This window comes from Hakea prostrata, chromosome 3, assembly GCF_041222555.1.
Source record: "Hakea prostrata isolate BN-2017 chromosome 3, UWA_Hpros_2, whole genome shotgun sequence".
In the NCBI taxonomy this organism is placed as follows: Eukaryota; Viridiplantae; Streptophyta; class Magnoliopsida; order Proteales; family Proteaceae; genus Hakea; species Hakea prostrata.
In genome coordinates this window covers 24,376,428-24,392,520 of record NC_142602.1, presented here as the reverse complement: position 1 = coordinate 24,392,520, position 16,093 = coordinate 24,376,428, and the positions used below count along the sequence as shown (strand labels likewise).

General features: G+C 34.8%; 2 protein-coding genes across 2 annotated transcripts; both read right to left on the bottom strand.

The window, feature by feature from the left end:
• Nucleotides 1-8,913: 8,913 nt before the first annotated feature.
• On the bottom strand, nt 8,914-10,500 carry LOC149021812 (UPF0481 protein At3g47200-like). The gene is made up of 2 exons (XM_089147190.1): nt 10,442-10,500; nt 8,914-10,321 (listed from the first exon to the last, which is right to left on the bottom strand). Exon 2 carries the CDS (start codon nt 10,299-10,301, stop codon nt 8,961-8,963), a length of 1,341 nt encoding a protein of 446 aa, XP_089003316.1. The 5' UTR covers nt 10,302-10,321; nt 10,442-10,500; the 3' UTR covers nt 8,914-8,960.
• Nucleotides 10,501-13,702: 3,202 nt separating this feature from the next.
• Nucleotides 13,703-15,331, bottom strand: LOC149021811 (UPF0481 protein At3g47200-like). The gene is made up of 2 exons (XM_089147189.1): nt 15,281-15,331; nt 13,703-15,124 (listed from the first exon to the last, which is right to left on the bottom strand). Exon 2 carries the CDS (start codon nt 15,099-15,101, stop codon nt 13,782-13,784), a length of 1,320 nt encoding a protein of 439 aa, XP_089003315.1. The 5' UTR covers nt 15,102-15,124; nt 15,281-15,331; the 3' UTR covers nt 13,703-13,781.
• Nucleotides 15,332-16,093: the final 762 nt, after the last annotated feature.

Here is a 16,093-nt window from a genome sequence, read left to right as displayed (position 1 = left end):
AGAAGAAGAAGAAGAAGTTGGAGAAGTATAAGGAGACGATCACCTGTATTATACTCCATCGATCAGATGGTTGAAATGGTATAATTTTGATCACATCAGCAATACTGATTGTGGGCCCAAAATAACTTATTTCATCATCAAGAAAATATCTGAAGATCCCTAAAATTTTTGTCACATGAAAGTGCCCTTGCAAGTTGTCCTAGTTGTGAAGGTATGGGCTTGGTGGTACTAAAGGGTCAAGTTGGTACCATAAGTTTTACATCAAATAAAATAAAAATAAGAACAAAAAAAAATCAATTTACACTAGCAAACAAAAGGTCAAGTTGGCATTACTTACCCACCTAGGCCTTAAAAGGTCTATTCATATTAGAGGAAATTGATATGGATTCATATTTGTATAGTCAAAAACCTCGAGGTCTTGAAAAATTAGGAATCAAACATATTTTCCTTACTTCCAAACATTGTATGTGCATTGATAGGGAATTTGAATCGCAATCAATGCCTTATTTATGCATGTATACGATTTTATTGGAGGCATTTAAGATATTATTCACAATATATGTATATTATTTCATGAATCTAGAGATTTTCACAACTAAACGAATATAAATCTCACGTTCATGAATCCATAGATTTCAAATCTCTGAATTCATGTAACCAAACAGGCCCTATATATTTGGAGTTAGTGATTGGATTCTTTTGAACACGTTTCTAGATTGAACAACAGCATGGTTGCCCAGATCTTTAGAGTTATAACATGATTGCTCGATGATTATGAAAGCAATAGGGGGGTTAGAGGAACTGAAGTATGTCCGGGCCAGCTTATGTGCACATTGTCTACCGTTTCTAGCAATAGCTTAGTAATTATATAAATATACAACGAAGCTTCATCTCTGGTTCCAAGGAAATTTGAATTATTGACCTTATACTATAAGGATAATGGTTTGATGTGTATAAGACTGGTGATCCATTCAATCCATAGATTTTGGAACTTTGTACCTTAAATTTCATGCACCGGTCATGTATATAAAAGTAGACTTCTTTATACTTAAAGAAAAAATTATTTTATTTATTTTAATAAAGAGAAAAAAAATGTTAATTTTAAACACGTGTAACAATAGATAATGAAAGTGATATAGAGAATGATATTGGTAGAGAACGACAATAAAATGGTTTAAAATGAAATATAAGTTTAAACTGTATGTGATTTGAAATGTCTTTATATACTTAAAAATGGAGGATAAACAACTAGAACATATCTCTAATAAAATGAATCATACCCTATATATTCTTCAATGATATAAATATTAATTATTAAATTTCAATAAAAATGATCTGGATTTTACGAATATAAACAAAAAAGCTATACCGTGAAAGAAAATTTAAGAAAGTCAAAGGCAAACAATATGAATACAAAAAGTTTTGTACATGATCATATATGATGCACGACCATTTCAACCTTTAGATGAGTATAAAAACTTGTACATTATACACGTTCATACATTTATAATGGTTGAGACTTGAGAATACAATTATATATACGACAGTCAAACCGTGTATATGAACCTTCTTCTGATATAAATAATGATAACTTATTCGTACATCACAATTCTCAATGCTAAAAGAGACCTAACTACCTAAGGTTTTGTAATATATGATGCTTTCTCCAAGTTATCCCTTTCTCTTTTTACTTTTTTAATTATGTTAGAGCATTAGAAATCTAATTTAAAATTTTTCTTTAAGTCATAAGAAAAATTCTCTAGAAAAGAGGTGGATGAAGCCAAACACACTATAGATTTGTTCAAATATTTTCATCTCGATCATTAGAATTCGACAATCAATATTGAAATCTTAACCAAAATTTTGAATTGATAGATCAAAATCTCGCTTGACTGTAAATGTGCATGAATGAAGCAATTTCGATCGAGTTCTCGGGTTCTCGAGTTCAATTGTGAAGAGAAACAAAATCATTACTCATTGGCAAAAGTAGATGCCTTCTCTAACAACTAGATCAGCTGGTCCATATCTTTGAACTTTTCCTTTTCCTTTTCCTTTTTATCAAATCCATTTGAACACTGAAATCTTGACAATTACGTTTTACTTGATTTGATGGGGTTGATGAGACAGATGGAATAATAGTGAACCAACAATGGCCACAATGTGGCCAAACGAAGCTTCCAAAACGAAGGAGAACCGTTAAACATGAATAAAAAGTCAACTAAATGGCATCACCATGTCACAAAGCACCATATCTTCCTTAATCTATTGTTTAACAAAATTATCTTCTTAATCAAATCAATTATTATCCACCCAAAAAGTTTGTTATACCTTTTTTGATGTATGTTCATAGTTTAAAGGCGTGTTTGGAGCCAACGGGGTCGATCCAAGTGGTAAGCAGCTTGGTTTGCTTAAGCAAGATTTTGGTATCGAATCCTGTGGTGCAAAAATCCCTGGAAGACTCCCCCCACGCCGGTGTGCGCGTGGGTCAACCCCGGTTTATATTGGGTTGGCAAACCCAGCGTGTTTGGTTACATGAATCCAGAGATTTGATTCACAAATGGAAGATTTATAACCGTTTGATTGTGTTAATTGTGTAAATTTTTTGATTCATAAAATCTAGAGATTCACATTTTTACACTAAAAATATGAATCTATAAATTTATGGGTATGAGTGAAATCCAGAGATTTCATCATAATTATAAAAACATTAAACATTTGAAGATGACTCCATAAATATTTTTTTAAGGTGAATCTATAGATCTCATTTTAAACATACAGGCTAACCAAACAGTTAATTTTATGAACTATGACTCCATAGATTTGAACTAGATTTAAAATCTTCAAATTCAAGTTGTTAACACTAAAAATGGTCATTCCACATACTCCGGTCTAAACCGGTGACTGAACGGTTCGACCAGTCTCTATCTTTGTATAGTATGGTTATTCAACTAGTTGCCTTTGGTAGGATCGACCACTTACTCAAGAAAGCCCGATCATAGCAAACTTCTATCATCTATTAACTTCTTGGAAGGATAGGTCAAGTAAAGAACTCTTCGTAGAGTTACTTTCCTTGAACAACTCGTCTTAGAGTCATATTCCGAATATAACTCTATCATCTTATACTATATAAACACCTCAGGTAAACCTAAGAAGATAGGCATTCATATTTTATGTGAATTCTCTATTGAGTAGTGGTGATCATATCTTATTGGAATTAACTTGCTCATCATAGATGTACCTCGACCACCTAAGGTCAAGCACGTGTTTTGCAGGAAAGTGACAGGGAAGGACGAGCAAGATTCCGTATCAACACAAGTAATCAAATAGGCCTTAATATGATCTTCTTGTATAAGCAAGAGCTAGTATTTAACATGGAAGCTCGGATAATGGTGAATTGTACGTCTTGATTTATACAAGTTTGACAAAATTTTAACATTAACGTATTTTTATAAAATGTTTATAATAAATACTTTTATCGATCACCTATGAAGATATATGCACGTGCAAAACGTGCAAATATTAAAATTAAAAATCTAACATTATTTTTCAAATTGTGGTCCATTTTAACAAAGTTATTGGGGCATGAAACGTGTCTTTAGATTCATCACATTTATGATATTTTCAATTAAGAAGATAAGCATACATGATCGTTCTTAAAGGATTAGAAGACTTCTATGGAATATTTTTTTTCCCATTTAATTAGAATAAAAAAAGAGATAAAGTTGGAATGGAAAAGGATTGATAATTACCATGTCTACAGGTAGAGATGGACAACTAAGTTTTGATTTTGACAAGTCATCCAAAGTCAGGTTAGTAAAAACTGAAACCCTAAAAAGATTACCTAACAATAAAACAACATTAACAAGAGTCACGGCTACATTAGGGTTTCACTTTTCTTGTTTAGGTAGAAGCATTAGGGTTAGACTTGGGTTAGTCTTTTTAGAATCTTTAACTCTGATATCAATAGCGACATAAAGTCTAAGGAGGTCATGGGTTTGATCCTCTCTCTCAACCACCCCTTTCACATTCCCCTGAGTCCCTGACCCTCCCTTGGTCTGTGGGGTTGTGGGCCCCTAATTAATATGGCTGACACTTTGTACACGTCCGGCTATATATATGGGCAAAACTGAAAGTTTGAGAAATTCATATAAACTAATCTAAACATGCAAAAGAGAACACAAATATATTCTTTGCTAATTTGCACCAACCCCTTTGGATTACTCTAAACTTTGTTGAGTCTGTTTTCCTTAGACATGTTGAGTTAGTCGTAAACCATAAATTCGATATTCATTAGAATTTTGTTTGTAGCCATCAACTTAATCCATTTTTTAACCTACACTAATAAGAAAAAATAAAATAAAAATTATGTCCTTAGTTCCTCCTCATTCAAACTGTTTACCTGTTATTAGTGCTTTTCAAGGTTTCAAATCGTCTTTAGATTGGATGTGAAGCGATGTTCTTCTTTTCCTAGTTCGTTTTAGTTATATTCCTAAGATTGACAATGATTTTGCTGATTTTCTTACTAAGGGTGCTTGTAGATTATTTATAAATAGATCTTGGAAGGGTATACAACCGTTGTTTATTGTGAATTATTCTCGCTTTGTATAAATCTTTTGACCTAAACTTTTTCATTTAATATAGTTATTGTTCTTTTGTTTGAAGAACATGAGTTTTCAATTATTTTGATAAAATGACGGTGAATTAGTTAATAAGATTGATGTCACATTAATAAATAATAAGAATAATGTATGATATAATCCAAGAAGTCACTCCAATCAATCTAAACAAAATTTAAAGCCGAAAACTTAACATTATGAACTTGATTATATTAATAAGTCACATTAGTTTTTCCACAAAGCACCACCTTTCTTTAGGTTAACCTATGGCACAAGAAATACAAATTTTCTTGTAAACAAATAATAATTTGCTTTGCTGGAATAAAAATTGTTAAACAGAAACGCTGTCAAGAATCATTTTTATTCTAAATAATAAATGGTTGATAACCAAAGCAAAATGATGGAACCAAAGTCAAAAGCTAATGATGAATCCATATGAATTCTATTAAGGAATATATATGGTAACTTCGGATGAAATGTCCAAAGTCTTCTCAAGGGCTGCTACTTAATTTTATCAAGTCCATTTCATTATTAATCTCTTAATTCTATTCTTATCTCATAATAATTGGTCGATGGTGATGGAGAAAACATGATTCATGCTCTCAATAGTATAATTAAAATGTTAATCTTATAAAATAAAAAATTTCCAACTTCTCTAGGGGAATCTTCACAATCACATTATATCAAGGGGAATCTTCAGAGTCACATTGATCATATAAAGTGTGGTTGTCATATATAGCAATAATACAAGGATCACATTGAGAAGGAGAGTTCTGAGGCATATAATTGTCGGTAGAGGTATATGTTCTTTTCACATCTCTTCATCATACATTAGGGATGAGATCTATATCATTTTTTTTTTGGGTGTCAAGGATGAGATCTATCTCTAAGTGTTAAGTGTTGACAAAATGAACTAATGGCAAAGACCTAGAAAGATCCCTGACTCCAGGGGGAAAAGTCGATCGGTTTTAAGTGTCAAAGAGACTCAAAGAAGCTTTCTTTTTATCACGACGCGGATTTTCACCTCCCGTAGAGGCGGATCAAAAGTGAAGCGTCCAGTAGTTATGAATTTTTTTTCCAGTTTGTGGTGAAAAAGTATGAGGGAAACATTAGAATTTTACCTTGACGGGTAGAGGATTTGGACTGGAGAATTATACTTTGCTCATTCCCCTTCACCATATATTGAGGAGTGAATCATTTTTGAGTACTGAGCACTGACAAAATAGATTAGAGATGGATATTCTTCCTAAATGTGTGGTAGATGAAAGTGAAAAGAATACATCTAAGGTACAAAAAGTCGGCAATATATCGCCATGTCGATGGAACCCGACACAAAACCCATGTGCGACATGGAAAATTCCAAAAGTCACCGATATATTGCCAATATGTCACAAAATGTCTCTAATATGTCACCAATGTCGTTGATATTTAGTTGGATTTTGGTTGAATTTTTGACGATTTTAAACTTGATTTTTTCCTCCATTTTCTCTCTCTTCTTCAAGGTTTCCTATAGCTTCTCTCTCATGTTTCTTGCATTTTAACCTTATTTTTCTCCGATCTTTGACATCTACGAGTATATCTTGCTTCGTTATGGCTGGCTATTACATTGATTGTGTTGATCAAGTGAGATTTCACACAAATTTGAGAGTTTTTTCATACTTAATTTCAGTTTCGCCTGCACAGCCAAACATATGTCGATTAGGAACATTAGTTCATGTGATATTTTAGGCTAAAATAACGCTCACAATGTGTTTATTGACCTCAACTTAGGTTACACTACAAAATTCAGGTACAAATAACTCCAGATACCCTCCAAAATTGAAGATCAATTTTTCATCGACATCAATCCAAAAGTAGCTCGAAATGTCGCGATGTGTTGTTGTGTCAGTGGTGTCACCTACCAATGACATGATGACATAATGTGACTATTCAAACCTTGAGTAAATCATTGAGGTCCTCTTCCTGTGCATATCATATAATCCCTAACTATCTTTTTCTTCTTCAAAATGGCACTTCAAGGACACCAGTGTCATTAATTTTGACTTCATATCAGTATGATTATATATCAATTCATTGCATTTAACACAAGTCATGTACATGCACGGTGCATGAATTTGTCACACTCTAAATAATAATTACTTGGAAAACTGAGAAATTCTTCTTTTTCTTTTTGCTAAAAGACAACAAACAATAACTTCTTTGGTAGAAAAGAACAGGAAGCATTCAAAGATAACCTAACAACTTCAATATAGCTGACACTTACAAGACTTGGATATGTTCACAAGAGGCCAAATTTCTATGCATTAAATTAAAGAATTTCTGAGAAAAATTACTAAAAGTTTCCCATACATTAAGGAGACCCCAAAAAAATAAAAAATATTGAAAAGAGCTAAACTTCTTACCTCTTTGATATTAAATTACAAAAGTATGGACCACATATAATGCAAAAGATAAGATGAACTAGGGCCTGTTTGGTTACAGAACAGACAAACGGGACTGAGATTCACCTTTGTTAACTGATTTATGGGTAGGGTGACCGGAGATTTCAAAAAGCTTTACATTTACACATTTACAAAAACCGCGCAAATAATTTTATTTTTTTCCCCCCCCCACCCCTATTTTTTTTATTTTTTTTTTTTATTTTTAATTTTTTGTTTTTTAATTTTTTTTTTTTTGTAATCCCCCCCCCTTTTTAACCCCAACCGCCCTAAATTCTTGGTTAACTTTTAGAGTGTTTATTATTATATGGTAAATTTATTTATAATAAATTAGATGAACCCATGGTAGATGTTTATTAGTAGGATGGATTGATTGGATTGTAATTAGTGGAAATCTTAGGGTTAAGTAGGGGTATCAACAGTTCGGTCTGGGCCAGTTTTGGTTTGGCTTTTGTTTTTAGGCTAAAAGTACGCCTTAGCATGGAGGATTAGTAAAATTGTGGTTTCAGTTTGATACTGTTATGGTCATTACATATGAATCCATGAATCGGAATAAGCCACTTGAACCAAATCCAAGGTTCAAGCTTGGACCAAGATAACTCTGTTGACGCTTCTCAATCATGGGACTTCTCGAAAAAGATACCAGCTGAGAACCCAAGATTCATGCATCACAGTGACGCACAACTGTTATCATGTGGCTTCTCGATAGAAGCAGCGCTGGCAACGGATGTGACGTAACTTTTATTCAAACGTCAATCACAACATTCAAATCCGCATTAGATGCGCCAAGAGTCAATGAATGCTCAAGGATGACAAGGAAGCTTCTCCCTCATCCCAAGCTTGTCTCGAGCCTTGTTCCAGCACCTCTTTGTTCCCCCAACTGCTGGCTGGCGTCATGTCAATATCAATTCGAAACTGACTGCTTGACGCATCAACAAGATCTTCTACCAACGTAAAGATCGCACGGTTTGCTTTGTAGTACAAGCCTCTCCAAAAGTCATTTCCACCCTCTATTTAGGCCTTTGGGGATCTAAAGGTTGTTAGGCGTTCTTATCCACCAAAGGAATGGACCCGCTACATGCATACTCTTCATTGTGCCTGATCAAAGGTAAACCAAATAGACTTGAATATTCTAGCCATTACTTTCTTGCATTAACTCTTGAAGAACATTATTTTTCTCGTTCCCTTGAGCATTTATTCCTCAAGGAGAGTCTCTAGTTTTCCTAATTAAACTGATTTATTAATCATTGTAGGTGGCTTCATGTCCTTAGAGGCGGCCCACTCTCACCATTGTTTTGGTCTCAGAAATCAAACCCGAATCAGGAGTGAACCAAGGAGATAAGAACATATTTTCACAACAACAGATACAGTTTGGGTTTAGTCTAGATTAACGGTTTTAGATCGATTTTGGAACCATAATAGACCTATTATCAAATCATCATCAAATCAAATTTATAACGATCTTGAATCTTGAATATTGGACTTAAGGCCCAAACAAACATTTTTTTTTCTTTCTTTTTCATAAGAAGCCCAAACAACCCAACTTCTTCACTTATTGGGTTTGGGTACTTTATGGTTCGGTTTGATCCATTAGATTCGGGCTAATGACAACTATAATTGGATCGAACCAGCCCGAAAACAATCGGTTTTGTGTTCCCTGATTCTTTCCCGGTCTAAAGCCTCGGGTTAGGTTTAGTTCAGACTTAATAGCCAAATGTGGTTCGATCCCAAAATTGACACTTCTGCAATCAATTATTCATTCATTTCACATTGAATTTCAAATAAAAAATACAGAAGAAAATAATTATTTACAATAAAATAATAATAATAATTTATACAATAACTTTTAGAACCCTCGTGAACTCCTGACCAGAAGCTGGTGAATGGTTCTAACAATATTCATTCATCATCTACTAATATTTCTCCACTTATTTGCAAGAACCACAAAAACAATTATCACCAAAAGGTATGACCTCTTCAAGAATCCCCAGAAAGCACGACTGTTGAACAAAGCATAATTCCTCTTGCTTGCCTTGATCATCTCATAATATGTTTCCACTTCTTCACAAATCCCAGAGAAGTAAAAATTATCAAGAGGTAGTGTAACCCCTTCAACAAGTTCATTAAATAACTTACATACCTTCTCAGGTCGACCAATGAAGTTATCAATAATCTTGTTCTTCTGAAGCAACTCAACATCCTTAGAAGATACAGTAAGACCATCCATGAGTGCTGCATAAGCTGTGAAATGCTTGCTACAATCACTGTGACATTGCTCAAATGCAATCAGATTTCTCAGGAGTGATTCTGTCGACTCTCCAATTTTGATAGGTGGGATGCTTAAAACTTGCCTACTAAAACTTATTTCAAACAAGCAAGTTTGAGAACCCGAGTTGAAATTCACCTTGCTTTGATCATGAAGCTCTGTAGCACTATGAATAAAACCGAATCTCCCACGAGTTTCTACTGCTGCTGGTGGTGATGATGGAAGATGAAGACGTCTTACAAAATCAAGCAGATGCTGTGTTTCATCATTCTGATCACTAGATTCTTCTTCATTCTCTGGCAAGTCTTCGAAATCTATTAGATTTCTATCCCTTGCTGCTCTCAAAATACCTTCCAGAAATAATATTCCAAAGCTCTCACGTCGACGCAACATGATTTCACCAAAGAAGGTTCGACCAAGATATTCTAGTCGAGTAGCTCGAGCTTCAGAATTTCCTCGATTCAGAAGTGTTTTTAATCTGCAAAGAACAAAGAAAGGAATCTGGTTTTCAAGTAAGATGAGATCTCTCGTTATAGTACGAGACATCCATGTCTTAGTCAACAAGGGATCATCACTGTACTGTTCCCATCTATCTCTTCTGAGAAAAAGCTCAAGAATGAAGCATCCATCGATTAATAGCATCTTGATGAACTCATCACTTCTAAGATAGATGACTTCTGAATAGCATTTGCGAGCTCTTTCTTCCAGATCTGCAATTGCGTTTATATAATCAACTAAAGTCACCTGAGAATTTCTACGTAGAAATTCGTTAAGGTAGTGCCACTTATGTGATTCCATATGCTTCAAGAATGGTTTGTAACGATGGTATGGTCCAATGGTTACCAAGTGAGGCGTGTAATCTTCTGGTTTTACTCCCCGTAGCATCGCCGGAACTCGGTAGAGAGTGCAATTCGATGGCACTGGAGGTACATGTTCCAGATCTCTCTGTATTGATTCCGCAAACTTTTCAACTCCAAACATTTCTTTAGGTTGCAGAGACTCTACAAAGGAATCCAAAAAGAAAAGAGAAAAAAATGCTTACCGAGCAGTAATCTAAGATAGATTTTACAACAGCATCTATGAAATTTAAGAGGAGAAAAATCAAGAGGTGAGATGCTTACAGACAAATCACAAATCTTGTTGCACCAAATGCTGCTGGTTCTAGCAGATGATAAGTTTGCTTCCTGGGTGTGAGGTTTCTTGGGTTTGTATGTATAGGAAAGATAATTGCATGTTTGCTTGGATTGAAGGTAATCAAAGTCGTGGAAAGGGTGAGCAGATCAACCTGTACTAGAGAATCCATGAGAATTTCTAGACACAACAATGGTTTAAGCAATGTAAAGGAATGTCTTGAGAGGTGATCTATATACTTGGAATATATTCTTCCTAGATTCTTAGATTGAACTCAAAACTTCTGAAACGATGTTAGCTTCAAGACATTTGAAGTACTCATACATTGAGGAAAAATAAAGGGAGGAAAGACGAGGATGTGGAGCGGAGGAGCACTGAAGGTTTGGGAATTTGAGGATTCGGTTGGCCTTGTTTTTGTAAATTTGAAAACTTTTACCTTTAGATGTAAAAATATTTTAAAATACTTACATTATATACTCCCACACTTTCTTTTATAGGTGTTTGATTTAGTTTTTACTACGTGGTCAACCATTGATAGAAGTTTCCAAAACAAAGAAAAACCCTTAAAAGGAGGGCTGCAACTGGCCTGACTGGGCGGCTGGGTCGACTTTTGCAATCCCAAATCCAGCCCTATATATTTTAATCTGAGCTTATACCCACCCTAACCCTAATTCAAGGCCAATGATTATTGTGCTTGACCCTATGCCCTACAGAGCCAAGCCAAGCCCATTCCGGCCCTAATTGGGCCGAGTCGGGATGGGTTAGCCCTAATTAGCCCTGATTGACCCAGTCCTTGATCCTAATTGGCCTTGTCCCTGGCCCTAATTAGCTCTGTCCCTAGCCCTCACCCTGATTAGCCTTGTCCCTAGCCTTGATTGACCTTATCTTGGCCCTAGTCTTAATTGGTCATATTCTTGGACCTAAAATATAAAATGTAAATTCATAAAAAAATATATATATCACAAGTAAACTAAAAATAAAATTTATAGAAACATAAGATGATTCAAGCTCAAAGAAAATAATAAAATAGTCAATAAGTTGATAGTGTTGCTTTAAACATAAATAAATTCATACTCCAAAATTCTATATTGAGCTCTGAAAGTCTCCTATTGCTTTGATGATGGAAATTGAAAACATCTCCCATTGATATCTTTGTTAACAAGTAAATCAACGATAATTTAGTATTGATATTTTTTTTTGTAGTTAAAGAAAATGATATTTTAGTTACAAACATATCTATTTGTCCTTAATAAGTTTTTTTTTCCTCTTGAAATATCACATTGGAGGCAAAAGTAAGATGTCAATATTCATGATGAGAAGTTGGGGTGTAGATTTGTTAAATATTAATTCTCTATATACTAGCTTTTTTTTATTTATAATATATTATCTCGCCTTAGTCCAAAAAAAAAAAATAATGATTTTTGGAAACTAAAAATGACTTAGTTCAAAAAATAAAAATTATCTTAAAAATAATATAAAGAGTGAACTCATAGTTTAATATGATCAAAATGACTAAAGGTCAAAGTCAAGACTTATAGTTATATCAATGTTAATATTAAGATTAGGGTAAAAATCTAGTACATGATTAAGGTCAAATTAATGTTAAAACTAGAGCCAAAATCCGGGTCAAGATCAGGCCAAAATCAAATTGATGCTTACTACATTGATAATGAGGATATAATTTATTTTTATTAATTTTTTATAAAACGTGATCATGTTTTTAAAGTTTGGCACATGTCAATTATTCACCCATGTAATTCATCAAGCAAGTGAGGGGGGCAATGAATGAATTCAGCAAGGGGGCTCGTGGAGAAGGCAGCGAGTAGAGTGCATAAGCACTGAGCGAGGCCTTACCTCTATGCAAACGAGTGGATTAGAATTAATTCATCTCCATATGGGTGGAGGGTCTAGACTCAAATTACGGCCAAAATCAGGGTCAAAATCATGGGCCTAGATCAAAGCTAAGATTAGGGCCAATATCAGAGCCAGAATCAGGGCTAAGATTAGGGCCAATATCAGGGCCAGAATCAGGGCTAAGATTAGGGCCAATATCAAGGACAAAACTAGGGCCAAAATCAGGGCCAAGATCAAGGTCAAAATCACGGTCAAAATCACGGTCAAAATCAGGGCCAAAATCAAGGACGGACCGAGATGGGTTGGGCGGGCCAGAGAATAATCCCAGGCTCACCCTTGGCCCGAGTTCAGAGCCAAAATATTTTGGCCCAAACCTGCCTTTAGGGCCAAAATCTCTAGCCCAAGGGGTAAAGTATCACACCCCTTGTTTGGTAATATCTTTCATTTCTTCTAATTGTATTGTTATTCAATTCTAGTTTAGGTTAATTAATATTGGTAGAGAGTGCTCTTGCCCTATTTAAAACAAAGATTGTAAAGAGTGCTCTTGCTCTATTGAACATAGATTGTAAATGGTTTGATTTCTACCAATTGTATTAAAAAATAATCACTAATGGAATACTCTCTTGAGGCAAAGAGAGAAGTGGATGTAGACTTGCAAAGTCAAAACACTATAAAATACTTGTCTTATGGTTGATTGCATTACCCTAATATCATTGAAATCCACAATTTATCTTTTATTTGCAATTAAACCGAAAAATTAGGCAAATCCACTAGTTGCAACGTATTCACCCCCTCTAGGTTACCTTAGCACTCTCTTTACACCCCCTTCATCATCTATTGCAAAAAGGAAGCACTTTTGAGCACTGATAAAATGGACTAAATGAACATCTTCTTCCTAAATGTGTGGTGGATGAAGGTGAAAAGGGTACATCATTGAGGTACTCTTCATATCTAGATCATTATAATTCCTAACTATTTTTTTATTCTTCAAAATGGTAGATCAAGGGCACTAATGTCATTTTATCTTATTTGTGTGATTATATCAATTGTTGCATTTAACACAAGTAATGTACGTGCACGGCTGTACATGAATTTTTCATACTTTAAATAATAATTACTTGTGTAACTGAGAAATTCTTTGTTTTCTTTTTGTAAAAGATAACTAACAACTTTTTTGGTAGAAAAGACAAAAAGGGTGGCTGAGTTTACAACCCTGCTTCTTCTTCCTTTTTTTGTCATATACTTTCATTTCTTAGGGTGTTTTTTTCTGCTGGTAAGCATTTTTTTTTTTGAAACTGAGGTTCATCCGGGCTAGCTTTGCGCACACCACGATTGATTGCATTTAACTATAAATACAAAAGAAAATAATAATTTACAACAATCATTTTATTTTTTTTTTTTTTGAATTTGTACAATAACTTTTAGAACCCTCATCAACTCCTGAAGCTGGTGAATGGTTCTAACAAGAATCATTCATCATCTACTAATACTTCTCCAGTAATTTGCAAGAACCACAATTACAATTATCAACAAAAGGAGTGACCTCTTTGAGAATCCCAAGAAAGCACTACTGTTGAACAAAGCATAATTCCTCTTGCTTGCCTTGATCATCTCATAATATGTTTCCACTTCTTCACAGATCCCAGAGAAGTAAAAATTATCAAGAGGTAGTGTAGCTCCTTCAAGAAGTTCATTGAATAACTCACATACCTTCTCAGGTCGACCAATGAAGTTATCAATAATCTTGTTCTTCTGAAGCAGCTCAACATCTTTGGAAGATGCAGTAAGACCATCCATGAGTGCTGCATAAGCTGTGAAATGCTTGCTACAATCACTGTGACATTGCTCAAATGCAATCAGATTTCTCAGGAGTGATTCTGTACAGTCTCCAATTTTTATAGGTGGGATGCTTAAAACTTGCCTATGAAAAGTTATTTCAAACAAGCAAGTTTGAGAACCCGACTTGAAATTCACCTTGCTTTGATCATGAAGCTCTGTAGCACTATGAATAGAACTGAATCTGCCATGAGTTTCTAATGTTGCTGTCGATGATGGAAGATGAAGATTTCTTACAAAATCAAGCAGATGCTGTGTTTCGTCACTGTGACCACTTGATGCTTCTTCATTCTCTGGCAAGGTTTCGACATCTACTGGTTCTCCATCCCCTGAAGCTCTTAAAACACCAAAGCTATCACGTCTACGCAACATGATTTCAGCAAAGAAGGTTCGACCAAGATATTCGAGTCGAGTAGCTCGAGCTTCAGAATTTCCTCGATTCAGTAGGGTTTTTAATCTGCGAAGAACAAAAAGAGGAATTTGGTTTTCAAGTAAGATGAGATCTCTCGTTATAGCTCGAGACATCCATGTCTTATTCAATAGGGGATCAGCACGGTACTGTTCCCATCTATCTCTTCTGAGAAAAAGCTCAAGGATGAAGCACCCATCCAATAATAGCATCTTGATGAAGTTGTCTCTTCCAAGATAGATGGTTTCTGAATAGCATTTGCGAGCTTTTTCTTCCAGACCTGCAATTCCGTTTACATAATCAACTAAAGTCACCCGAGAATTTCTACGTAGAAATTCGTTGAGGTAGTGCAACTTATGTGATTCCATATTCTTCAAGGATTGTTTGCTACGATGGTAAGGTCCAATGGCTACCAAGTGAGGCGTGTAATCTTCTGGTTTTACTCCTCGAAGCATCGCCGGAACTCGGTAGAGAGTGCAATTGGATGGCAATGTAGGTACATGTTGCAGATCTCTCTGTACTGATTCCACCAACTTTCCAACTCCAAACATTTCTTTGGGTTGCAGAGACAGATCTACAAAAAAAGCACATATCTTAATTAGATTGAATTCAAACCAAACTAAACAAAACAAAACAAAAATGCTTACTGAGCAGTAATCTAAGATAAGTCTCACAACAGCAGATATGAAATTTAAAAGGAGAAAAATCAAGAGGTGCATGAGATGTTTACAGACAAATCTTGTGGCACCAAATGCTGCTGGTTCTAGGCTTCTAAGCAGATGATGAGTTCACTTCCTGGGGTGAGATTTTCTTGGGTCTGTATGTAAAGGAAAGGTGATTGCATGTTTGCTTGGATTGAAGGAAATGAAAGACGTGGAAAGGGTGAGAAGAACAATCCGTACTTGAGAATCCATGAGATTTTCTTGAAGAATGGTCTATGTTAATCAATGTAATCCGTACTTTGAGAATCCATGAGATTTCTTGACAGAGCAATGTTCTATGTTAAGCAATGTAAAAGGGATGTCTTGAGAGGTGATCTAAATATATACTTAGAATATATTCTTTCTAGATTCTTAGATTGAACTTAAACTTATGAAACGGTGAGAGCTACTAGGTTAATTTTTGAAGTACCCTTAATGTCTTACACAGTACATTAGTCACTTTTAGTTTACAATGGTGGGGTGAGAAGAAAAAAAAAATGTGAGCTTCATATGTAATGGAAGTGAAGCCCTGAAGGAGAAAGAAACCAAACAAAGTGATTTGTGAAAAAAATTAATGTTAAATGTGAGTCATACTTTGTTGTTTTTCATATTTTTTAGATTTTGCGTCAATTATTACGCAATACTGAACTACGTACCTACAGTCTAGATCTAAAGTGTCGATCTCGACCCCCCCTTTTTTTTTGGGGGGGGGGTTTTAGTAGTGTAATTCAAAAAGTAAAAGAAAACCAAAATTGATTTTCACCATTCACAGCACTGAAGGGGTCAAGGAAGCTTGTTTGCCAACTTTCTTATCCCATGAATCACACAAACCGCATTTTTGA